At 29.9% G+C, this 27376-nt stretch overlaps 1 protein-coding gene across 1 annotated transcript; it reads right to left on the bottom strand.

The window, feature by feature from the left end:
• Positions 1-17: 17 nt before the first annotated feature.
• LOC136973525 (cGMP-dependent protein kinase 1-like) lies at positions 18-27041 on the bottom strand. Its single transcript, XM_067268253.1, is given in 19 exon segments — positions 18-296; positions 388-454; positions 528-713; positions 840-1003; positions 1069-1210; positions 1316-1405; positions 3471-3610; positions 4595-4636; positions 4638-4719; positions 4801-4875; positions 4958-5026; positions 7823-7917; positions 9311-9388; positions 11801-11864; positions 13317-13422; positions 13508-13621; positions 14054-14220; positions 15153-15319; positions 26706-27041. Coding segments are annotated over 19 exon segments (2223 nt in total). The 5' UTR covers positions 26985-27041; the 3' UTR covers positions 18-200.
• Between the last annotated feature and the right edge of the window lie 335 nt (positions 27042-27376).

Below are 27376 nucleotides of genomic sequence, written 5' to 3'. Positions count from 1 at the left end.
CAGAAATAGTGCTTCAGTTTGACATAAAATCTTTTTTCTTTTTATTCTTTTATAAAATATATATCAGAATTTACATCTGAAACAGTAATTTTATCCCACATTTCCATTCGAATATTTTATGTGTAAAAAATACATTCGTCATAGAAACAATCTTAACAATGTATTTACATAAGATGTATAGCACTTTTTGTTTTAATTTGCTAGAAATCTTCGTCCCAGCCTGAATATTCGTCTGGAGGTAATTCGAATTCGTGCGGAAAAGTATCGAAGTTACTCGTATCTGTAGGACTATTAACCTGTAAACGATAGATTGTATGAAGTTTTTTTGCGTTTCTGAAATCTTAATCTATTAAATAATCTATAATAATTAAGAAGAAAACACCTTACTTTAGGTACGATTGGTGGTACTAGAGTTCTACTCCGTAACCCTTCCCAATTAAAACCTTGGAACCACCTGGAAAAAAATTAATTTGCGTTTTAACCATCGCTTGATTAAGCGAGATAAGATCTTATTAAATGTATCTTACTTGTGCTTTTTAATGTCTGCTATTCCGTTTTTCTGATATCCTAGTCTCTCGGATGGGTTTTCTCTTCCGAGTCTTTTAATAAGTGATTGTGCATTTTTACCAATATTTCTAGGGAATTCCAAAGCATCGATTCCCTTTAAAATAATATTATAAGTCTTCATCGGATCGTTAGACGTGAAAGGAGGCCTGAAAATATAGTATAGTTGCTAAATATTACGCTCGGAAATTTTAAAATTCAAATAAAAAAATGGCCATTATTATAAGACGTAATCTTACGAGTTAAGTATAAAGCAGGAAATGTACAGTACTCACATTCCTGTTAGTAATTCGTACATTAGGATACCAATAGACCAATAATCTACGGCTCGATCGTGCCCTTTGTTTAAAATTATCTCGGGTGCTACATACTCAGGTGTGCCACAGAACGTCCACGTTTTCTGTCCATTAGCGAGATACTTAGAAAATCCAAAATCAACCTACACGTCGCCATAAAAGATACATGAATATCTTTCAATCGTTTCGATATACAGATAATACCTACCAATTTGACGTATCCATCCTTGTCTAGTAATAAATTTTCAGGTTTTAAATCTCTATATATAATTTTTATCCCGTGGAGATATTCCAAAGCTTCGACCACGCAAGCAGTATAGAATCGTGTGGTGGCATCATCGAAAGATCCTCTAAACCCAACAAATCCAATGATATTAACACAATAATTCAGTTAAATCATTGCAAATGCGACATTTTGAGCATAAAAGGATGATAGAAAATCTTACTTACTGTACCTGTCTCTAAGAAATGTCCAAACTTCTCCCCCTAAACAAGCTTCCATTAGCATATACACGTACTTCGTGTCTTTAAACGTCTTATAAAGTCTGGAATTAGTTAAAAGGTTAATATTTCTTCATACATACGACTTTTAAGGTGTTTATTTCCTTATAAAGAAAGATCGATGGTTATCTTTCATACTGTAAATCCCTCAGATAAAAAAAGAATTTCTATTTTTTCCTTCCATCTCGGAGGTATTAAACGGTCAGAAACGGTAGTGTTAAGCAACCTGATGAATAATTCAACAGTACTAAGCTACGTATCGAAGGTTGTAAGTATAAAATATCCATTTTTAGTATGCAAAGCGAGGAAACAAACAGAAACACAAGATATAAATCCCTCGACTTAATCACTAAAATCGAAGCTGGAGAAAAAATAAATAAATGCAATTTAAGTTTATTTATCTATTTATTTTTTGCTGCAGACCACACATCATTTTCTAGTAACAGTTTATATAAATAGACACATCAATTTGCATTATTTAAATTAAAAAACAGGACGTTTAAATTTTTTTTTCAATGAACGGAATCATTAATTATAATTATTAATTACAGACACAGACATCTTAAAATTAATGAGTGTGATTAACTCTACTTAATTATTCTTATATCCCTTTAGATTTTTTTCTAAAAATAAAATATGATATTCATTTTAAAATTATTTAATATTTAATATATCCATATAATTTTACTGTAAATTAATCATTACGGTAAATATTGCTCTCTCCGTTCCTCATTACCTGGTCGCTGCCATTGTGTGCCTGGCCAAATCTATGATAAATATGGTTAAATAAAAAGGTCTTCTTGGTGACACAGGGGTAAAAAAAAGTATAAAAAGAAAAGGTTTGATTTTAATGATGCGTAAGTAAGGTGATTATTCGTCCCAGTTTGTTGGGGACAGTCAGGAATTACCAGTCCCTGAACACTAGTAATTCGGTCATGGGTGGCACGTGCAGTTTTCCGGGTTTTTCCCACGTAATTAACGCCTACCCTTAAATGACCTGACGGAAGGCATCCCCTAGGGCCTAGGCAGATCGCCTAAGTATTGCATTGCTGTAACAAACAAGCATCAGTCCCGTGTTTCTCTTGTTTTAACCCTTAAAATAAAATTTAAACTAGAATTATTTTATTTTATAGGTCTTCTAATATATGGCCAATTTATAGGTCAATATATAAATTACCGTATTTTACGGACTATAAGACGCACTTTTTTCTTCGAAAAATTGCCTCCAAAATTCAGGTGCGTCTTATAGGTATTTTTTTAAAAAAATTGCTTAAAAATTAAGGTGCGTCTTATAGTCCGTAAAATACGGTAATTATTTTAAAAATAATTTGTTTAGCCTTTTTTAGATCCATTTTTAACTCACTCTTAAAACCGTTCATGTTTGGACGATAAACAATATAGTCACTCTATGCTTAAACATATAAATATGCCATATTTATAATTTTAAAACCTAATTTTCTATTATAAATGCTTCTTTTCTTAATGTTAAGGCTGACTGTAATCTCTTTGTTTATGCACGCCGTCTCCAGCAGATGGCGTTAAGAATTTAATGCTTTTTCTATGGGAAAATCCTTTTCCAAAAATTCTCGAAAACGGAAGCAGATAGAACCAAATAGTTTTCTGCGTTAAAATCCTATTTAATTCTTTTATTAACGTACGGTTCAGAATTTTGAAAATCGAATTAGTTAATTTTTCTGCGAATTTTTAAAGTGGTAGAAAATTTGTAGAAAATTAACTAATTTAATTTTCAAAATTCTGAACCGTACGTTAATAAAAGAATTAAATAGGATTCTAACGCAGAAAACTATTTGGTTCTATCTGCTTCCGTTTTCGAGAATTTTTGGAAAATGATTTTCCCATAGAAAAAGCATTAAATTCTTAACGCCATCTGCTGGAGACGGCGTGCATAACCAAAGAGGTTACAATCAACCTTAAAGTAGTTCAGTTGCTCTATAGAAACGGTATTCGGTTTATTTAAAGAAATATTTGAACATGAAAGAAAGTGAATTTCTTTTCAATCAGAACGAATAAATGGTATTATATATTGGAGCAGTCTTATATATAAAAATATGGGATTTTTATATTCAAAATTCAAGAAATTCAGCTTACCTACAGATGAAAGGATGCCTACATATCATCATCGTCTTCTTTTCGCTTATAACGTGTTCCTGTTGTTGAGTTTCTACCACGTAGTGTTTCTTCAAACATTTCAATGCAAAGGTCTTCTCCTTGTCAGTGGTAAGTTGAACCTTTAATTATCAAATACGAAATTAATTTAATTAAAATTTTATTTTAATTTTTAATCAATCATTAAAGGTGAATTGGTTGGTCATTTTTGCAAAGTTTATTTAATTAATAAATTAGCCAAAAAGAATTTTTCGGTAAATTTCAATTAAGTGCAATTTTCAGTATACAATAAAATAACAATGCGTAATTTTGACGTCACTAATAAATACTCAGTAATTTTAATTGTTGGTTTATTCTAAACAGAGTAACCTTTCAGATTAAATAGTGTAATTATAATTTTCAAATATGGTCAAACCTCCAATTAGTGACACCATTTGCTCGCTTCTGAATCGAGTGTGGAGATAATTTGCAGTACTGTTACATCAAACAATAATGAGATTTATGCATAAGTTCTAGTTTGAAAGAGCGAAAGCCAAATAATTCGATGATATAAATGTTTACAATGCAAAATCGTACATTCAGTAATTCATGGATAAGATTCCCACATGAGTATTCGTTGAAGCTTTACGAGTATGGCGTTAAATGGAAGGTTTTACTGTAAAATCACTGAAAAAACTTACGATACTAATTTATAATAAGGTCTCGATTATAAAAACAAATTAATTAACGGGTTATCCATAAATTACGTAACGCAGCTATGATGGAGTGTTCACAAAAACGTTACGTAATGCTAGGATCTTAACCCTGGGTAATGATTCATTTTTGTTTCTAAAGTATAACAAACTGTACCGTTTAAGCCACTCCTTTGCAAGTAATTAATAAAATAATGTGACGTTAGGTACCACGTACTGTATATTATTCCTTAGTACAATTAAGTGGTCTATAGAGGATACGCGTTACGTAATTTTGAGTTCTGCGTGTGCGAAACGTTGCGGGATGGGATGGTAGTTGGAAAGTATAAAAATAGAGTTACGCAATTTATGGACGATCCCTTGCTGCAATAATAATATTAATTGAAACGAATAAAAACATAAAATGAAATGTACCAATTCGACTCTTCCGAATCCTCCAATTCCCAGAGTCGCGATAAATTTGTAAATTTTCCAAAGTAACGGAAGACAGTTCTTGTTCTTTTTCGTCTGCTAAAAAAATTGGAATCGAAGAAGAAATTCTATAAAACGAAATAAATTGTAACCATCATTAAAAATTAAAAGCAACAAAAAAAAAGTAAAAATTTCGATATAATTCATACCTTTTTGGAAGAGAACTGTCGTCGTAATGCTTATCTTGCAACTCTTGAAGATCGCCAATTAATTGATTGAAGGACCTACATTTAAATATGCAGTTTTTATTCAGTCAATAGTACTTAAAATTATTATTAGAAGGAGGGAAAAAGATGGTGTACTTACTCTCTATCTAGCACCAGGCATTCTACTCCAGGTTGTAGAGCAATTACATTGGCCGTTCGTCTTTCTTCTCTATAATTAAATTTTCCTTTAGTTAGTTTTATTTTTATACTCAAATTTATACAAATATATATACGTGTCAACGCTGAAACTATGAAAAATTTAGAATTTTTACCAATTCCTTCGAGTTAAATAAAAGGAAAAAATGACAAATGAAATTTTACGAGTTATTTACACTCTCAACATTTATTTTACTGAGAAAAAAAGAAATGGATTTATAAACAATGCAATTTAAACTCTCTTTTTTTATGTTGTGATATCTTTAAAAATTATTTATAAAATATTAATTTATAAAACTACAAAATTTAAATAAGTAGTCTGATTAACGTGGAAGGATGCATTCGTCTTGTCAACGTAATGTACATTTTTACGTCAACTTGACGTCATTTTGACACTTGTTCGTTACAGAAAGATAAAATGACGTCAATTGACGTCAAATTGTAAACTAATCTGAAAAAAAACGAATGAAAGTTTATCTATATAAAGTAATATAAAAACCAAGATTTTTAATGTATTGTATCATTGAATTACATTCATATTATTACATCAGATTAACACAGCAAGTAAAAAAAAGAAAGTATTTATTTTATATAAAAGTAGACTTTACACGTAATATCTTGATAAATAAATTACTATCGCTTAAAGCGCTTATAATAAATAAATAAGCGTTTAATCAAATATTTAAAGCTTTATTGATCAAAAACGGAAATTATTTTGGATGTATAAATCGTTGGGTCTTCACAATTATATTAGTTTTGTAGTAATATTTATGGAAGGAAATGTTTAACTGTGAAGAAATTAACGTGTGTACTAGTTTAAATAATCGATTTATTTAAAGAAATGATACATATTAATGTTATTTTAATAGAAAAATTTAAAAAAACAACGCTGGATTTGCATTTAGGCTAAGCAAGCTTTAGCTTAAGGCCTCACATTTTTACACGTATCATGTGTTTGGTGAGGGAAGGACTTGTTTTATGTTATGGCTTTAGCGTTACAAGCCCTGATAGTATTTTAATTTAATAGCCAATATGTGTGTCTGCTTATTTATTGATTTATAAGAAAGCAATATATGTGTGTGTGTAATTATAAAAGATACAATTAATTTAAAAAATAAACAAAACGACTGTTACATCAATTAATAACGCATCAATTTTCTGATTTTATTAGTAGGGAGAACTGTATCAAATCTTTTCTTTCAATTTAAATAAATTAGATTATAACGTTTACTATGTTAAAAAGAACCACTTCTTTATTCATTAACGCTAATAGGATTTTGAAATATCTGTAATTCATGAGAATGGTGATATATACTTAATCTCTTCACCTTCAAAAAAGATCCTGCATTACTTGCCTGCTTAGCGTTAACTGCTGTATAATTCGGAATCTACACTTAATTTAAACGATACAAATAAATTCTTTTGTCATATCCCACAAGGAACACTTTCAAATTTTAAAATTATACATCTAGAAAATGAAATACAGATGTACTAAAATTAATTATATCATTTACAGAAATTACGGTCCTAGACAAAGGGATTTTCAGTTTTAATTGTTTGTTGTGTAGCAAGCGTATGTCCCACTAATGTACACGTTGCAACTATTTTATTGTTTGTATACTTATTCATAAAGATTCGAAACACCGAATATTCCCTTTCACAAGTATTTGTTACGCGTTACTTTCAGAATGTGCATGTGTTCTACCTAACTGACAATGAGTGTTGTCCTGTTCTAATTTTACTTTATTAGTATTAAGCATTTATTAGTATCAGGCATTATTATTAAATACTAAATATGGTATTTAGTATTAATGTATCGATTTAGTTACATAATTACTCAGGATAAAGTGAAAAATCTATAATTTAGTTAGAAAGTTGTAAACAAAGTAAATTAATGTTACGATTATAGGATAATACCATCGACTACAAGAAAAAAAAACAAATAACTATTAAAAAGTACGAAAAAAGCAATTAAATTAACGTCTAACAAGAAATTCTGACAATTTTTTTTCCTATCGAATTAACAGTAATCCATCAAGAATGCAAAATACAATGCTTAATTATGTTACTCTCTAATCAGTATTCATTACTTGTTACCACAGGTAATGAGTGACGATAGTATGAGTACCGTTATCCACTCGTTATTTCAAAATGCATGACTAACATGCTAAAAGAATTTGTCAGTCGTACAACATAATAGTTTAAAATAAACAAAAAATAAAATGCCCAAAAGACGTATCCTTTTATGCAAGAATACCCCCTTGTTGAGTGTGACTTCCGTACTATAGTATAACAAATTTACACGTCAAGAATTTCAGTACGATTTTAAAATATATTCTAAAATAGTCCTATATATTCGAAAGATTAACCGTCTTATTTGAATAGATAGTTATAATTGAAAATTCTCTTATCCGGGGAATTTTTCGGGGGTATGTTCAGGACATGTCGGATCTTTCCTCCCGTTTGGGTCTGGCTAAATCCACCATGGGTATGGTTAAAAAGGCCCTTTTAGTTTCCGCGGGACTAAGAGGTCCTAAAATAGACCAAAAAAAAAGGGGTTAAGTAGAGTGGATCTCGTTCCTAAACTTGTGGAAATTCTTAAATTTTATATTAGATATAACTTTATATTAGAGAAATGAAAACAGGAGGATACATGGCTAATCTTTTATTATTAAGTCATTACGCTTACGTATTTTTCTTCCTACTCAATTTCGTAAGTTATACAGAATTTTGGGTCTTTGAGAGAGTTATAAAAGATGTGAATAATAATCTGTCATTTATGTGTTTTGTATTATCGAAGGTAGTTTACCTTAGAAGAGCCTGTTCTCCGAAACATTCTCCTCGTTGCAGGATTCGAATTTCTGTTTCTTCTTCACATTCTGGTAGTTTTTGAGTAACTTTAACCTGTTAATTAAACTAATATAAATATAACCGAAAGATGCAAATGGTAATAAGGGATCATTCAAGTATTACGTCAGTAACTTATGAGGAGAGGGAATTCGTTTGTATCTGACGACTGCTGACGATAGGGAGGGAGGGTGATATTTAATGACGTAAGATTACACCGTAGTTTATTTTTATTTCCAGTCTTGTCCGAAAGTGTATTTGTAGAGAGAAACAAAATTGTTTTAACTTTTGTCCTGATAACATAATTAGGGAAAGGGTATCTTGATTTCTTATGACTGATGCTGATGAGGAGAGATGATAGAAGAGAATGATGGTGATGAGGAGGGATGATAGAAGAGAATGATGGTGATGAGGAGGGATGATAGAAGAGAATGATGGTGATGAGGAGGGATGATAGAAGAGAATGATGGTGATGAGGAGGGATGATAGAAGAGAATGATGGTGATGAGGAGGGATGATAGAAGAGAATGATGGTGATGAGGAGGGATGATAGAAGAGAATGATGGTGATGAGGAGGGATGATAGAAGAGAATGATGGTGATGAGGAGGGATGATAGAAGAGAATGATGGTGATGAGGAGGGATGATAGAAGAGAATGATGGTGATGAGGAGGGATGATAGAAGAGAATGATGGTGATGAGGAGGGATGATAGAAGAGAATGATGGTGATGAGGAGGGATGATAGAAGAGAATGATGGTGATGAGGAGGGATGATAGAAGAGAATGATGGTGATGAGGAGGGATGATAGAAGAGAATGATGGTGATGAGGAGGGATGATAGAAGAGAATGATGGTGATGAGGAGGGATGATAGAAGAGAATGATGGTGATGAGGAGGGATGATAGAAGAGAATGATGGTGATGAGGAGGGATGATAGAAGAGAATGATGGTGATGAGGAGGGATGATAGAAGAGAATGATGGTGATGAGGAGGGATGATAGAAGAGAATGATGGTGATGAGGAGGGATGATAGAAGAGAATGATGGTGATGAGGAGGGATGATAGAAGAGAATGATGGTGATGAGGAGGGATGATAGAAGAGAATGATGGTGATGAGGAGGGATGATAGAAGAGAATGATGGTGATGAGGAGGGATGATAGAAGAGAATGATGGTGATGAGGAGGGATGATAGAAGAGAATGATGGTGATGAGGAGGGATGATAGAAGAGAATGATGGTGATGAGGAGGGATGATAGAAGAGAATGATGGTGATGAGGAGGGATGATAGAAGAGAATGATGGTGATGAGGAGGGATGATAGAAGAGAATGATGGTGATGATGGGAGGAATGATAGTAAATTGTGATGAGAGAGAGGGAGGATCAAAACGGAGCAAACTTTTGCTGATGTAATACTTGACCGGCCCCTAAACGAAAGTTATAAATACTAACACTTCCACTGCTGAGGATGAAAAATGTGTCCCCTCTTTCACCTTGCCGGATAATATATTCGCCTGGCGGATAGAAATCCTGAAGGTAAACCAGAGGCGCTGTTAGATAACTTCCCGTCATTTCATTCACTGTGAGAAGTTCAAAACTTCGTAAAGTTACTTCGACGGTAAAGAATAATTAAAAAAAAAATTAGGTTTGATGTTTACAATTAAAGAAAAAAATATTTACGTGGTGCTTGCGAAATTTTCAATAGGCTACACTCAAAAAGTACATTTAGATCGAGTAAATTTACTCCATTTTTTTAATTTTTTATCTTTAAAACTTAAAAAATAATATATTCATTCGTGAGAAACGTACGAAATAAATTTATAATTTTCTTACATTTCGATGCATTTCATACGTTCCCCTCGATTTAAATTTAAATATTTCTAAAATGCAAATATAATTATTAAACAATTTAATAATTTAACAGATTATTAGAAAGATTAAATTAAATGATAAATTATGGAAGGGTGTTTGAATGATGTGTTAGAATATAATTGATTCGTAGTTATTATGGATAAGATGTTTGAAGATAATCAATATTAATTAGTTAAATAAATAAATTTTAAAATATTTTATGCCATTAAAAATAATAGTCATCATAGACCTTATTATATCTATTCTTCTAATACGACAGGCTAATTCATCCACTCTCGATGATGATTCCAATAAAAATTAAATGAAAAACTATGTAAAATATTGTGTATTTTTATTAAAATGTTTTATATTATTTTATTTTTATATATTTTAATACGTTTTAACTAAAATAATTCACTAAGATGCTCCCGTTTTTAAGTGCATCCTCACTAGGATGCGCTTGAAGGTCGTTGTAATCAACACAAATGATACTTGTTAAAATAAACAATGGAAGCAATTTTGACCTGTTTAATAATCAGAATTTAAAGAGAAAATTCGAAATATTTTCTTCAATTATTTTGATTTGTCGAAATTGTATTAAATTTGATAACATTACAATTACATTTAATCTTACTTACTTATGTCTAAGTGGACGAAATTCTTTAACAAGTGATGTAAGTATTTGATTTATATTTTACTATATTTTATAATAGTTTATAAGTGAAGATAGGAGGCTTAAAATATATTTTTCATGTACTACTATGGAAGAGTAGTAGCGAATTTCAGTTAAAGTATTGAGGTCGACAATTGATTTAACTGAAAGAGTATGTCTTAAATATAACGTAAATTGAGCTCAAATAATAATATAATATTTTCCCATTTTTCTGTGTAATTTTCCATTTTTTTTAAACGAAAATAAGCACACTTCAAGGTGTAGGTGCATCGAATAAACATCGATTCGATGGTAAAATTCGCCATCAAAAAAATTGTTTTATATAATTTCTATGATGGAAAATTTGTTAATTTTATTATATTTAATGGTAGATTTTTTTAAAAGCTAAAATTTAATGCGATATTTAATTAATATGCCATGTATATTTGGAATTTTACCCGATTTATTGCTTGAACGTTACAGATGTAATTAATATTCGATTGGTTATTCGACAATTTATATATTGTGAATTTACATTAGTTTAAATAAATTCTATAATATTGGAATTTGGCTTATGTAAAAGTGTTTCGACAAGTATAATCTTTCCTCCGTTATATAAGATTCAATATATAAAATATTTTAAAGAAATATGATTAGAGATCCGTAAAAAAAAATAATAATAATAATTTGATTTTACAGTAGACAGAAGGGAAATTTATATTTATTTTTATTGTAATAGCTTAATTTATTATTCTACTTGCTGTTATAGAATAAGGGGAAAGTATTGCAATGGGTTCAATTTTCATCAAATTCACGATGTTTTAAGGCCCTCTAAGGTCCTAAAAACACTGAAAAAAAGGAAACGAAATTCTGTGTGTATGTCTGCTTTATATCTCAAAGCCTCGAGGGCCAAATATTTTGAAATTTGGCAGGAATACTTCTATAAAACTCATGGGAAAGAAGGGTGTAGGGATCATATCTCGAGTGTGGTGAATTGATGAAAATTTTAATCTATTCGTTATTGGAATTTATAATTTGTGAATGAATATAAGATTTTAAATATATAATATAAATTCTTAATGATTATTACAATTGCGAGGAATGAAATTAAACAAATTAACGATAAATAAATGGTTTGTACTCGAGAGAAAATTTAACAAGTCACAGTCTGTTGTTGTTAGATCTACATTTTTTTCCCTTCCTGTTTTCTTTTATCTTCTAGTATTGTTGAGTTTTATGATTTTGATAAACTCTGACAAAAATATCCTTTTTCTTCTTACTTTTATTTCTAAGATTCTTATCTTTTATTGTTTTTTTTGAAGTACTTTTCTACTTACAACAAAACAATCTCTTGCTCATTTTTTCCAACTTAATATTCTGACATAAAAACAATTTACAATGATAAATTAATAAATAATAAATAATTTATAACTACTTACAACTTCCAACACGTCAGCCATTTTTGATAAAATTTCATTAGAAAGATCCTTAAGCAAAGGTACGCTAGAAAATATAAGATAATGATGTTATTATCTTAAAAGTTTATAATTATATTAAATCCGATCGCTTCTAAAACCTATATAAATGGATAATTTGGTCAAAATAATTTTAAGAATTTCGTTAAAAGTCAGTTAAAACTGTTTGATCTCCGTTAACCTTTAACATTGACCGGTACATTAAACGGAGTTAGTTAAAGTGTCGTTGCAATCGTGGTGTTAATTTGTCAGCTAATCAATGTTAAAGATAATAAATTAGCATATAAATGAAAACTAGTATCGAGTAGAAAGTGATATTTTAATAAATAATTAGAAGAAATATCTTCGATTGTTTGCGTTTAAAAAAATTTTAAAAAAATCTTGGTAATTTTGTCAGTCGAGTTGCGAAATTAAGTAAGATTCGTATGGAAATTAATCAAGGAATTTAATCAAAAATTCTCTTGTGGCTAATTACCTACACTCCAGAAAAAATTAAGGAGTATTTCTGATATGTTTCGGTATTAAAATACCCGTCATTCTTTTAATTTTTTTACGAAAAACCTTTTAATGTATTGGTACTATAGACCAGTGGTTCTCAAAGTGTGGTCCGTGGACCATACTTAGAGACCAGATTAATCTGCCACCCAGACTTAGACATTTTTCCAGAATGCATCCTATGTTGTTTAGCCAGAGAAAAGAGCACTTTCGCCCATTATGTTAGGTTACCGGATAAATTTTATGCCAAAATATTTTGTGTATCCTTATCTAAGGTAATATTTATAGGATGAGAAGTGGACGGGGCATAAATGGTTCTCGATTTATCTGTGATTCGGTTTAAGTGGTCCACGAATCGATAACTTAAGAGAACCACTTCTATAGACGTCTTTCTATACGTAAAATATTAAAATATGTTACTTTAATTAACTGTACAATTAATATTTACATAAATTTCTCTTGATTTTTTTAATATTTCGTCTTATTTTCTTTAAATTTTATATTGATTTTCACACTAAACTATGGCGAAGGCTCTTATAATTTTTTCACAAAATTCTTATTTTTCTTTATATTATAAAAAAAATGCAGTTAAAAAGTTGTTAATAAATTACATTTTTAATTAAAAAAATCAAAATTATTAAAATAACAATGAATCGAATAGAAAATAATTTAAAAATTTAAAAAAATATATTAATTAATTATAAAAAATCAATTAATTAAAAGTCTTATTAGAGGGATAACTTGTAAAAAATTAATTTCTCTTCTTTATTTTACGTTAATAACTTTATATCTATGGTAAAATTTCAACAGTTTTGGAGACATTTAAGCAATAAATTTTTCAAGTTCGGTGACCCTAAAAAAACACACCAAACTAAAAATACACAAGGCAATAAAAATGTTTTATTGTTTACGATCGTAAAAAAGAAACATACGATTGAGAAACAACACTTTTTTTTATTTATATTTTAGTTTAAATTTATGATACCTTCGTAAGAAACTCATGTTTTCTTCCTGTCTCTGTAGGCCAGTTCTCATCATGATAGCTTGAAAGAGCTGTCGATCTAGGACCCATACTTTAGTGTCGGACAAGGCTTTGAAAGATGAAAATAATAAATTATTATGCTTATAACAGTTGATAAAAATTGATACAACTCTATTATTTTACGATTATACTACCTCTTACGCTAGCTGTTCTGGTGCAGTTATACAAAATTGCCAGCTCTCCGAATGCTTTGCCAGGTCCCATATTTCCTATCACAGTGGAGCCTTTTAACACCTCGAATTGTCCCTCTGCGGAAATTATTTTTTAAAAAATTTATAAAAATGACTAGAATTTACGAAAAACTAAACATTTAAAGCAATAATTCGCCTATAAAAACGAGTAAACTACGTTTGTTTTCAAGATATTTAACGTTATTATTTAATTGTATATATAAAACTGGACTGTTATTAATATTTAAAAAATGAATTTCGATTTATTTTAATTAATTATTTTTATTTTATACTTAAACTTCGTATCAAATTTGGGCACAAGAAACGTAAAAGTATTCGTTTTAGGACTAAATTTAGAATATTTTGACAAGTGCACCGACCTTCCACAAGGGCACAGACCCAGTTAAATATTTTTTTCTTTTGGCATCTTTTAAGATTTTGGCTCTCGTAAAATTAACGCTTGGCGTTATTTGCAACCAGCATTTTTCTGTGTTATTTATTCTGTCATACCTGAAGATACAAAGAGATGACTTCCTGCATCATTTTCTTTTATCACGAGAGAACCTTTGTTGAACTCTTGAGAGTACATACACTCGACTATTTCGCGTACTTGAGAGATGTCCAAATTTTTCAAAAAGTCGTTTTCCATAATGGCGTCTTTGATCAGTTGTCTGGAACTGAAATATACAAAAATTCTCGAATTACAATACCTGTGTAGTTATTTAAAAATACTCGTTTAAGCTTAGAAATAAAACTAGTAGGAGGCCTTATACCCAGGCTGTCAAGAGAAAGGAGCTGGGCCTTTTCCTACGGCCTAAGCTCTCTCTTTCGCTTTAATTCGGCTTACAAAAGCTTTAATGCTGCTATTTATTAATAAACGAAATCATTCTACATGTTTATTTTTTTTCATAAGGAGCGTAAGGGACCCGCTTTACTTCGGGCCTGCCCTCGATGGCTCCACTTATTCTATATTAAAAAAAAACTTACAAACTGTTAGAAAGATATTTCAATTAATACACGCGTCAATCAGAAACTAGTAAAATTGTTTATTTATAGAAAACTGTTTTAAAAAAGTTTTCGTTAATTAGAATCATCAATCAATTCTGTTTCTTTTGGCATTTTTTCCCTTAATTTAAACGTTAATTCCGATTTGTACGGCTGGTAACTGACGACATTCATCTTCATCTCTTCTAATTTTTATTTATTTTTTCTTTTTTTAAATGAAAAAACGCGATTTTCCTATTTTAAATGCGAATTTTTGGCTACTTGTTTATATAATTCATTCTCTCTTTTTGCTATTTTTTGTTTATTTTCTTATTCTTTTCTGCTGAAGTCAGAACTCTTGCCAAGTCAATGTCAAGGTACAATGCTTCTGTTCTTCTCTAAAAATGATGCTCTCTTCTCTTTTTTCGGTGATGACAATCGTAACTCATTCTCGAGTAACTATTAAAAGGTTATTTTAAAGCATTAAATACGCATTTTTACGTTCGAAAGTATTTAATTAACGTTGTTAAATTTTCCTCTTGACAGGCTCTGAATTATTATTATTATTATTATTATTATTATTATCATATAATTTTATTCAATTTAAAAATGATAAACTACTTACCGATAATCTTTCTCATATTTTGCTATTTGAAAACTTTTAATTCCTTGACTATGAGTCTCTCCTGAAACTCCCTGTTTCTTGCTAACAGCTGTCGAATGCGTTTCGTGTAAAGTTGCCAAAATATCTGGTTTTTCATTGTTTACTGTTAGCTTTATCTCTAGAACCGACTGAAAAATTAAAAAAAAAAATTGTTATAAGAATAAAATATTGGAGTTTAATTCGTTATAATTTAATTTATAACCGTTTAATTTAATTGCTCGGCTCTCGGATAACTTTTCGAGCTGATGCTTAACACTCTTTATCTGCTATTGTTTCTGCTTCTTACAAGGTTAGGTTCGTTTAGAATTGTAACAATTATAAACATCACCTTGGTTTTGTAATGATGTGATTTAGGCACGTTAAAAAACCCCGAAAACTCTACGTGATTACTTATGGTCAGGCGAGAAACCATGTCTATCCAGTCAGGGGTTCACGCCACTGATAGGGCATGATTATATCTACTTATTAAAATATATATATTTTTTTAAATTTAATAAAATAATTCAGTCGAATAATAAATTCTTTATACAATGATGTAATTTGTTACTCTAGTAGTAATCTTTTCTTCTTATAATCTGGCAAAATATAAGGATACAAACTTTTTACAATTTATTGCTGTATTGTTGACAAATATAATTTATTACTACAGTCGGTAGGATGGAAGGGTTATATAACATTCTATGATAACTTTTTATAATAAAATAAACCTATTACTTTATAGTTGTATGAGTGTTTTCATAGTTAATAATGTTTTAGTAACAATAGTAAGAGTAACATTAATTTAAGGGAATTGAATTAGGAAGAATCTCATCTAGAATTGGTTTCTAATTGTTTGAAACTTAGTAGAATCAATTTTAGAATGATGAAGAAGCCATTTTATTGTTATAAATAGAGAAAGTGAGAAAAAATATACAAAAGAAAACAGAGTTTTACTGCATCCTATTTTTTACACAGCAATTCGTTGACCGTATACGATCAATATATATCATCCACACGAAGATACTTTAAGTGTAATAAATTTAAAGGCAAAAAAGAAGGTAAATTTGGCAAAGAGATAAAAGTCGAAACAGCAAACTAATCTGTCCTTTTCCAGATTTGAAAACTGAAAAAATCAATGATCGGTATGTAATATTGATCAAAGTACAGTACCAGACCTTGCAATAGAACTTAGTATTGTTTCTCTCTCCAGGTGTTACAAACATTCTTATATGTCCCTTATAAAGAATCTTCTATCAGAATACTTCTGATATATTGCTACCGAGGTGTATCTATGTTATAATTAAAAAAAAAAAAAGTGCTTGGAAAAAGGCCAGTTTCTCTTCACAATAAAATATATGAAGTAGTCTTACTGCATCTAATACTAGACAAGATTTATATTTATTAATTATTACTGTAATAATTTAATCACGATTTCACGTTAAGACTTAGTAGGACTGTAGTCCTATAACGTTCTGGAGGATTCAGAATCGGTCCGGAAGAGCGAAAAACCACGCGAATTTTGGGGGTTATTTGGGCCCTTGACCTTCATCACACGGCCATTTCATTATAGATCTAATCCTTAACGAATGTGATTAAAAAGGCCCTCTTAGGCCCGCGTATACATGTACTGTACAACAGACAGAATCATCGTAACAATGATTACACTGTTATATTGTTCAATACTGTTTATAATTGTATATTAGTAAGAATCACTGTTATTCTTGAATATTTTCTTTACTTGGGGTCTTGTTATTAACCCATTGTGGTCCTGCCGAACCCACGATGAGCTTGATTAAAAAAACCCTCTTTAACGACTATAGAACGGAAAGAATTAGGTAAAAAAATCAAACTTATTCGTAATTACGATAATGATATTCAAACTACAGGCTGAAAGTGCCTGTCCAGATCATCCTCAATTATATTTATGAATATTATTTACAGATTTTTATTCATAACATTCAATTGAAGATTTTAAATGTATGAAAGCTTACTACTAACTTTTAATTTTTGAGCTTTAATCACAGATTATGGACATAGAGCTGGGTGTATTAACAGCTTACCAATTTACCAGGATGATTGGCATTATTTAACAATGGTTCTATATGATTAATGAATCATTTAATCTAATACATTGTTTCTTAATTTACACAAATCATAAAATTTATTTCAAATTATTGATAAATGGCGTGGATTACAATGCTTTACCAGCTGTTAATATTTTTTTGTTCAGCCCGTAGATTGAATTCTCCCCATTCTATCTATCTATTTAGCATTCTAACCATGAATCCTCTCCATTCTATCGTCAGAATGGGGAGGATTCATGATTAGAATGCTAGTTAGAACGAGGAGGATTCCATAGATGCCGAGTCTGAAAACGAACGAGCAATGATAATTTAACGTTTGACAAGACACGAATTGCATTTATTATTTTTAAATTTTTGGACAAAATTGTATACAGATAATTTCTATTATCATAAATAAAATATAACAAGAAAGCTTTTTATAAAATTCGCTCCGAATACCACTTTAAATACAATTTTTTAAAGAAAGCGAACAGCTGCATTCTTAGCTCAGTTATATTCAATGAATGTACTTATTCGTCTGTAAATAAAGTTGGAAAACTATTTTCGAGCAATATATTCGTATTATATGTCACAATAATGCCACATATCGATTAAAAAAATACTATTATAGGACGGAATCTGTATTAAATTCTGCATTCGAATAAAATAGGATCGAGAATGATGCAGTAGTAAGATAAACGTTTAATTCATTTTTCTACAGAAAAAAAAACAGACAGATGAAAGCTTACGTGTGATTAATCTATAGGAAATTGGGGAAGGTATTTGGTACTTTTATACGTCGAGAGGGGATTTTTTTCTAGGGCCTGAGGATACTTACGTATTGCAATGGTTTCTGACCCTCTAAATTAATACTATTTTGTTAATTATACGAATTTTATTTGTTTAAAAAGAAGACAAAAGGTGCCAGCTAAGGCAAAAGGGACCCACTTTATCCCAAACCCCAAAACAAGCTTTCGATGGCCTTCAAACATGAAGATTATTATAGTTGCAATTAGGAAGACATCGACTATTTTCGAATAAAATTATCAATATAATTTATATATTTAATGTACGTTTAAAGGTGTTTTTTTTATTAATTTAGTAGAATTAATTATTTTTAACATTAAATTAAGTAACAGACAAATAAAATCTGGCCAGAAATTCCTTCAAACGTCATAGAGTTATGGCGTGTAAGACGTATTCCGAGAATCCTATTTCGACATTCGTTTAATTTTAGCATTTTGATATCATTGCTGTTAAGAAAAATTGGCATATAAATAATTTCAACGTTGTATGTACATAAACGAAGTTACCACGAAATATTTAAATTTCTTATAATTAGTTTCAATGCTCCACACCAAGAAACTAAAAATTCCGAATTAAAAATAATAATAGTAATAATAATATAGATCTGTTATAAAAGTAAAAAAAAAAAAAATGGACGTTACATTACACGTAAATTATTATTTTAAAGTTAAATATTCGACTTCATTAATGAGATCTTTAGCGGAGTGGAGCTTAATTAATGTTATTAAATGACGATTTAGAACGTAAAATCGAGGTTTTTTAATGATTTTTTTTTTCGTAAAGGAGCTCATACGAAAGAATATTTGATCATTGGAACATTAAACATCTCTCACGTTCCGTAAAACAAGCGAAATTAATCACGTTTAGCAGTTTGTTTATCACTTAACGGTTTGAGTAAGTTTATTTACACAGAGTTTCTCCTTTTCGTCTTTCGTGTTTACAGGAAACGAAATAAAACAACTTTATTTTTGTAAAGGCCTTCTTATATTTATCTATTATTATTATTATTATCGATTTCGCAGCTTTCTTTATAAATATTTATTTTATTCTTTCCCCTATAAAACTACAAATATATATATATTATAAATTACTAACCTAATAACCTATTTTTTTTTAAAAAATTAAGGAAAATTAACTTAGTTTTTAAGGTAGGTAAGCATTTTCTTCATAGTTTCGAAGGTATTTGGATGTTTAAATTGACGACAAATTTGAGATCTTGTAAATTAAACTTGGATGTTGTTTTTAGCCAGAAATTGCTGCCAAATTAGAATTTTCGTGGTTTAATTTCTTCAGTTATTTTTAACAAACTAATCGAATTTCTTAAGGGAATATTTCGTGTTATTGACCGATTAATCGATAATTAAAATATATAATAAAAACCGTCCGTTGCTTATAATTATCTATTTTTGTAAATTATTTAATGGACAGTGTTCTTGAATATTCGAGATTTTAAAAAAACCCATTAGTGGCGCGTTATCCTATGGACAAAAAAAGGGCAATTGCCTGGGTCCCATACTAACGGGGGACCCCAAACCAAACATTTATAAGAAAATATCTTCCTCGACAAATTATCTAGAAGAAAAATGTCTATACGGGCCCCCTAATTTAAATTTGCCTTGGCTCCATGAAGATATAACGAACCATTGGTGGCTGAGAGTGAACCACTGAAGCTTGATAATTGATCGTGGGTTCGCACCTCATCAATGGGCTAATCACGTGTTTCCGTTTCTTCGCGTGTCTAATATCTAAATAGTAACCAGTTTGCCTTAGAAAGTTTTCCCAAGAGGCACCCTCCCTAGGCACATTGTCCCAAGTTCCATCAATTCAACCCAATCCTTTTAGAATTAAGTACATTCAGCATAAAATATTACATTACTTAAGTTTATCCAAAATAAACTCTATACGAATTGGCAACATCGCATTTCACCCGAGGAAACATCCATAAAATTTTCCACTGCTGTTTAAATTGAATAGAAACTAACAAAAAAATTAAAGCAATGTATTAAAAAGTCAAAGCATTTACTTGAATGGACACTAAAAGGGCCCTTTTTCAGGCCCTCGTGGTCGGCCAAGACCACAACGGGCCCAACATATCCACTCCCAAATAATTCCTGGAGTTTTCGACCTGCCCGGATTCGAACCCGGATCCCTGGAGTGGTAAGATGAGGCCTTAAACGCCTGCCATATTTTGATGGCAGGCGTTTAAGGCCTCATGGTTTATGGTCAATAACAATTGCTTGGTTATTTTCTAGCAATTTTAATAAGTTGTCAGAAATTAATTTCAATATTCTTTGGTTAAATTATCCAAAAGCATAGGCTATAATACATAGAAACGAGGAAATTTATGCGGTCGTTTATAAGAGAAATTGTTAGAAACAAAAAATCTTACATAAAGAAAAATGATTGGAATGGGCCAAGCAACACATATCATGGAAAAAGAATGCCGTGCTATTTTTATGCCATTTTTTTTTTATCTTTCCTGTTCAGCTGCACTGAAAAAATTCCATCTTGATGGAGTGATGATTGGAGATTTTTTGGGTATGATACGAGAATTAAAATTACATTTCTCTCAAAATGTCAAAAAAGGGAAAGAGTCTAGAGGAGAATTTACTTGACAATACAAAAGAAAACTTTCATTTTCTGCTGGATATAAGTAAGCAGTACATTATAACAAGCTGCTGGCTGTACAGATTTTTTAAAATAGATAAACAAAATCATCTTTAACAGATAGTTTTGCTAATTTATTTTGAGAATTCTAGAAATATATTGCTTCAGTTCAGTTTTGCAAAAAAGTATATATAAACTGTTTAAAAATGGAACTAATTAACAGAAAATCTAAGCATTATCGGTAGAATTTTACTTATATCGATTCTTCTCGTAAGAACAAGACATTGATGATGTCAATTTTCTATGGAAGATTAGTTAATAAAAGAATATTTATAATGGCTTTAAAATATATAAATATTTTAATAAATCAATTTAAAACGAGTTTTTATTTTAAAATGTAAGTAACCTACTTGTATTTTTGTGTAATTTATATAATTGAATTTTTTTTTTAATATAAATTTAGGCCTATACAATAATTTAAGCTATGAATCTCTAGAAATACAGTAATTTTAGTAACGTAATTCAATATTGCTTGACATGACTTTTCAACGTGAAATCTAATAAAAGTTTAAACATTATAAAAGTATAGTTATGAAGAACCTTTCAAATCAATGAAAACAGTTTATTAATTTTATTAACTTATAACTTAATATGTATTCTGTACAGTACTTTTACTTCTAACAACTCCTGTAGTCAACTCCTATCAACAGCTACCAATCCCTGTAGCCAATTCCTACTCCTATCAACAGCTACCAATTCCTGTAGCCAACTCCTACTCCTATCAACAGCTACCAAATCCTGCAGCCAACTCCTACTCCTATCATCAGCTACCAATTTCTGTAGCCAATTTCTATTCCTGTCAACAGCTACTAGCTTCTGCAGCCAACTCCTACTCCTATCATCAGCTACCAATTCCTGCAGCCAACTCCTACTCCTATCAACAGCTACCAATTCCTGTAGCCAATTCCTATTCCTGTCAACAGCTACTAGCTTCTGCAGCCAACTCCTACTCCTATCATCAGCTACCAATTCCTGTAGCCAATTCCTATTCCTGTCAACAGCTACCACTTCCTGCAGCCAACTCTTACTCCTATCAACAGTTACCAATTCCTGCAGCCAACTCCTACTCCTATCAACAGCTACCAAATCCTGCAGCCAACTCCTACTCCTATCAACAGCTACCAAATCCTGCAGCCAACTCCTACTCCTATCATCAGCTACCAATTTCTGTAGCCAATTCCTATTCCTGTCAACAGCTACTAGCTTCTGCAGCCAACTCCTACTCCTATCATCAGCTACCAATTCCTGTAGCCAATTCCTATTTCTATCAACAACTATCAACTCCTAATCCTTTCAACTCCTGCAGCCAACTTCTACATTACTTCAGTATTTCGTAGAAATTTGCTTAACGTCTTCATTTATGATTCTTACGACGATATAAAATCATTTTAATTATCCATTTAGATGATTTATATATTTAAAAAGTAAGAATATAACGAATAAATTTATCTAGAATCATTAAAAAAAAACGCGCGGAATTTTATTTACTCTCATTCAAACTAATTTATAAATGTGATTGATTAAACAGCATTAATATTCCTAATTAATGGAGCAAAAATATGAAATTTATACGTGTTTAAAATGAATTAATTTAATTAACATGTTAATTTTCCATTTTTAATTTATTGATAGTTTACCATCGATCACATTAAATCAAACAAAATTCTATTTTTATGTTCTAACGCTTCATTTAATCTTTCAAATAATTGGATTTAAATCGATTAATCGTGTAGCAATTACTCTATGAAATCGGCATTAATTATTGTTACAATTATTCATTGCAATTAATTACAAGAAAATATTCATTTACTGACAAAATATCTGTTATTAATTGCAATAAAACTGTCATAATTTAAAGATTTTCTCCTATTTTCGATGAATCTCGTCCTTTTCCTTCATTGATTTGTGCCTTATCGGTCGTATATCTTCATTAAATCTGCTTAAAATCGTTCAAATGACCTACCTAAATCTATAAGGGGATCAAAGCAGAATATATAACAGCTATTATACAATTAATTGTTGGATTTAATTAATTATCATGCGAATAATTCGTCTATGATGGACATCTTTTCAAATATATAAGCTGAATATTTTACAAATAAATAATCATGCGATATTCTAGTTTAGACTATAAACTATTTTAATTTTTGTGCAGATTTTACTGTTTTAAAGTATGAAATAATGTTTAATTGTTTATAAATTAGCAAGTTTTCTCGTAATTTCAACGTGATCCTGGCTCAGATTCAATGAAAAAGCGTGAGAAATTTAAGAAATTTCTTATACTTTATTTAATTGTAAGGTAAAATGTTAAACAATAAGATAATCTGTTACCCAAATACTCATAAATTTAAAATTATTATTGATATTTTATAAACATTTGCAAACTTTTCTATATTCAGGCTGTGTTTAATGATGTAGCGCGCTCAGTTCGGCCCACATTTTTAGCAATTATGCGGGCTAAAAATACCCATATAATTATTTTAAATGCCTACGTAATTGGGCATTTTTCAGCCGAATATAAAAGTACCCCAGTTCTAATATTTGGCTTAAATTTGGGCATTTTCTCCGCGTAGAGTTTGTATAGAATTCATCAGTCTAATGATTTAAACCGTCTTTTTTTTCTGCCATACAAACAAGTTTACGTTAAGTTCTCGTGTAAAATAAACAATTAGGAAACGTAAATATAAACCTAAAACCTTACAAACCTAATTAACCCGCTTATAAAAGCTCTTAAACCGAGATGAGAACTGATCGCTAACAATCATCCACTTGTCGGAGGTACGTATCAAAGTTCATTGATTATAGCTAGTGCTAAATCACTCGCTCTCTTCCTTTTTTCCCTGTTTCTGAATAGAATCTTGATCTATGACCTATTTTCCTAACAAGAAATCCTTTCTTTCCCATTCGTACTATTGAATTTATTGTTAAACTTATTAAAACTCTTTGGATAACGTCATTTCTAATTTACCCTATTAAAAAAATTCTCTTAAATTGTCACGTTCTTTCAGCTGAAACATCATCCTCTACCCACTTTAAATGCATTATTACCGTTATAATTTTCTTAGTTCTTAACAATAAATTGTTCAGACCTTTCTTTTATTGTTAAAATTTACACTTTTCAGTGACTTTTATCGACTAAAAACAATACTTTTATTGACCAAATTTATATATGTTTATGTAAAAAATCGGTTTAAAAATTCACCTATTTATGAAATAATCGTTTAAATAGCAATTTCAATCATTTTTTAAACATTTATTTACAATTTTTATATGTTTAAAGACTTAAAAACAGTGCTTTTCCTAACTTTAGCATCGACTTTATTTCATATAAATCAATAAAAATTCATAAATTTTAATAAAAATAAATATTTTAATATCAATTGAATGTAAAATTTCTATGCTTGAACTCATCTAAATATTACTTTTTTAACTTCGAAATGATTATTTTCGTCTCTAAACTCGTTCATATTAAGACATTTTTAAGAAATATAAATACATAAATAGCTAATTTTACCGTTTAAAACATCATTTTTATAAACTAGATACCTTATAAATCGATTTTCCCTCGATATAAAATCATATCTAGTGATTAAAATATATATAAAAAAAGGCTACAGTTAATAAACTTTTATCATTTATATCCACTTAAACTTCACCCAACTACAAACCTTCGATATAAGTAAATTGAGGATAAACTTAATAAAATTGATCAGATAAAGAGAAATCCAATTATCATCAGCATAAATTATGAAACATCTTATAAATTTCGAGTGTTAATAAAGTTTACAGAGAACAGATGCGCTGAAGGTGTTGTTATTCGTCATTATACTTATCAAGATCAGTATCACGTATATCCGCTTCTCCTATGCATAGAAGAGAACTTTAAATTAATCTATATTCAAGATAAAACGTTTTATTTCCTTAAGAATAAACAAGACAAGTTAAATATTTGATTCCTGGACAGTTTTAAGAAAAATTTCCCATTACTAAACAATGGTATTTTAATTATAAGAGAAGTTTTAGCATCGTTTCAACGCTTCTTTATTGATGATAAGTAAACGAGTCATTCATCTGAAGATTGCTTCGTCTGTGTTTTCTCTCTTCCATTTAGCTAATTAATCCAGCAAAATGTGTTTTAAGTATATTGATGAAGTAGTAATTAACTTTTGAATTACTTTTTTCACTTGGAAACTTACTTAAAAAGCACGTGAAGTCTTAATTTAACTGAAAATTCGAGTATATTTAAGAGATTTTCTTACTTAATTATCGATTTTTTTTGAGATTTCCGTCGCCAATTCCTGATTACGAATCATGAAAAATCTCAATACCTTTTATTCTCTTCGTTGTGTAAGAATTCTTCCAATTTCTACATTCAGTAGGTTTTTAATTGATAAATTCCATTCGAATGCATTATCGATGTAAAAAGAGAGAAGGGGAGATGCACATTTCCATGCCGATATGCTAATTTACAGACTATTTTACTTTCTAGCGAATATTTTTTCCAGTTTCAGGACGTTCAGCATCAATTTTTTCCCCATTTTTGAAGGTGATGTCTGAATAAGATGTTATCTTCTTTGTTTCTAAAATGTCAAAACCTCTTGTACTTTGAGAATGCACACCTGTTCCGAAATATATTCTTTATTCTTAACTTTAAATATATCCTTTAACGGAAATTTTATCGATTTAATAAAATTCCTTTGAATTATTTTATGTCTTTCCTTTCGATAAATCGAAATTTCTACTTCGAATTTAATTTTTATACATAAAAGAAGAGTTTATAATTCAGTAGAAAAACATCTACAGCATTATATATTTTTATTATAGTTTGAATTATTCACGTTTATTACAAATATACATCGAATTTATTTGATTTTAAAGTTTATTTATTAATAAATTTTTAAATTTAAAAGCATTAAGTTGGTTTAGAAAGATATTATATACGGTTCTATCCACGTTTGGTGGCAAAGTTTACAACGATAATATATAAATTTGCGTAATTTAAAATATATTTTAACTATATCTGGATTGATTTTCGCTATTAATTTTCACTTAACGTACGAATCAAAAAGTTTATTTCATATTCTAAACGGTGTAAACGGCATCGGAGATGAAGAATTCGAAGTGCATTACCCTGTAAAGTAGTCTTCACCTGTCGATTGATTTGCCATGCAAGGAAGGCTACCCAAGGCGTTATTGTGACGTTAACCCACTTTGCAACTTCCGTGTTTCGCTCTAGTTTGTATTCAGAGTATCTAATATTCGTCTAAATTAATGTTTACCAAGAAATTGAGTTTAATTCGCTATTAAAATGCCATTCAGCACTCTTTCTTTTGCATAGATTTCAATTTATGCAATTGTTTTGTACCTAAATGAAGACTTTTTTCTTAATTTACACTCATTTAAGTATGCATATTAATGAAATTTTTGGCATTTTTTACACTAAAATTGACATTTTTTACTACTTTCTTTATAGAGTGTGCTTAATAAATCCTTTTTTTTTTTTTACTTGTTATCCTTATCAGTTGCATGAATAATTACTAAATTTAGCTGTCTGAAAGCGTATTTTTTTAAATTATTATAAAAAAATTAATATTTTTAGAAAAATTTTAACACAAATTAATTTACGAACCCAAAAATAAATATAATTAAAGAACCAATTATGAGAAAAGACACAAAAATAAACTTTTAATGATGTTTAAAGCATAACTCGCTGTAGTAACCTTCACTAATAAGAATCATTTCTGTTAAAAATATACACAGAAAGTTCTATAATTAATTTCTGTATTTAAAAAACTGTAAACAAATCAATTTTAAGATAAGATAAACAAAATTTAAACTATAATTTTTGCTACATTTTAACGAAAATGGAACTAAAATGAAAGAATAATCGAGCTAATTTCACGTCGTAAATTTAAATTAGGAAGTAAATCGAGCGCTGGAAACTTGACAAAAGTTTAAAAGTAAGAGTTAAAAAATAAAAAATAGTGATTAAACTAGCCTTTAACTTATGAATTTCTTGAGTCAGACGTAAAATTTCTCTAGACTGATGCTCTATAATTCTTCGAGCTTCGTTTAAATCGTTGGGCATATCTTTACTCTGCTCCTGTCGTCTCCTGAAATCTTCAGCATCACCTGAAGGAGCGTTGCTGCTTTTACTTGCAGTTGTAGCACCGTTGCCCATTTTTTTCTTCAGACACGATACCAGAGTTTGGTAGAGGTTACATTGAAACGTTCGACATGGCACTGAAGCATTACAACTCGTATTACCTGAAGACATCGGTAGCAACTGGTCGCCGGCTTGTTCCTTCTACAGTTTTAGTAACAAGTCGACGGTGGCGACACAAGTGGCACTGGTGGGAAGTTTTTCTTTCGTTCTACCTTAGTTATAAATTTAGCAGCCGCTCCCGTAGAAGATAAATTGTCGTAACATAAACAAATCTTGTAAATATAAGTGAAGTAGCGGTTAGTTTTTTTTAAAAAGTGTTGCCATGTTTTATTAAGAAATTATCTCGAGTACTCTGGCTTCTTATCGAATTTATTGCTAAATACTTTTAAGAAATTCGATTGTTTTCTCTATTATCCCACTTCTCCATATACTAGAGCACGTGTCTAGATAGGAGGAGTTTGAATTAAAGTTTCATCGCCGATTAAAACCCGATTTATTGTTAA

Source organism: Centruroides vittatus, unplaced genomic scaffold (assembly GCF_030686945.1).
Source record: "Centruroides vittatus isolate TY-2023 unplaced genomic scaffold, ASM3068694v2 contig_1074, whole genome shotgun sequence".
In the NCBI taxonomy this organism is placed as follows: Eukaryota; Metazoa; Arthropoda; class Arachnida; order Scorpiones; family Buthidae; genus Centruroides; species Centruroides vittatus.
This window is presented reverse-complemented; position numbering and strand designations above follow the sequence as displayed.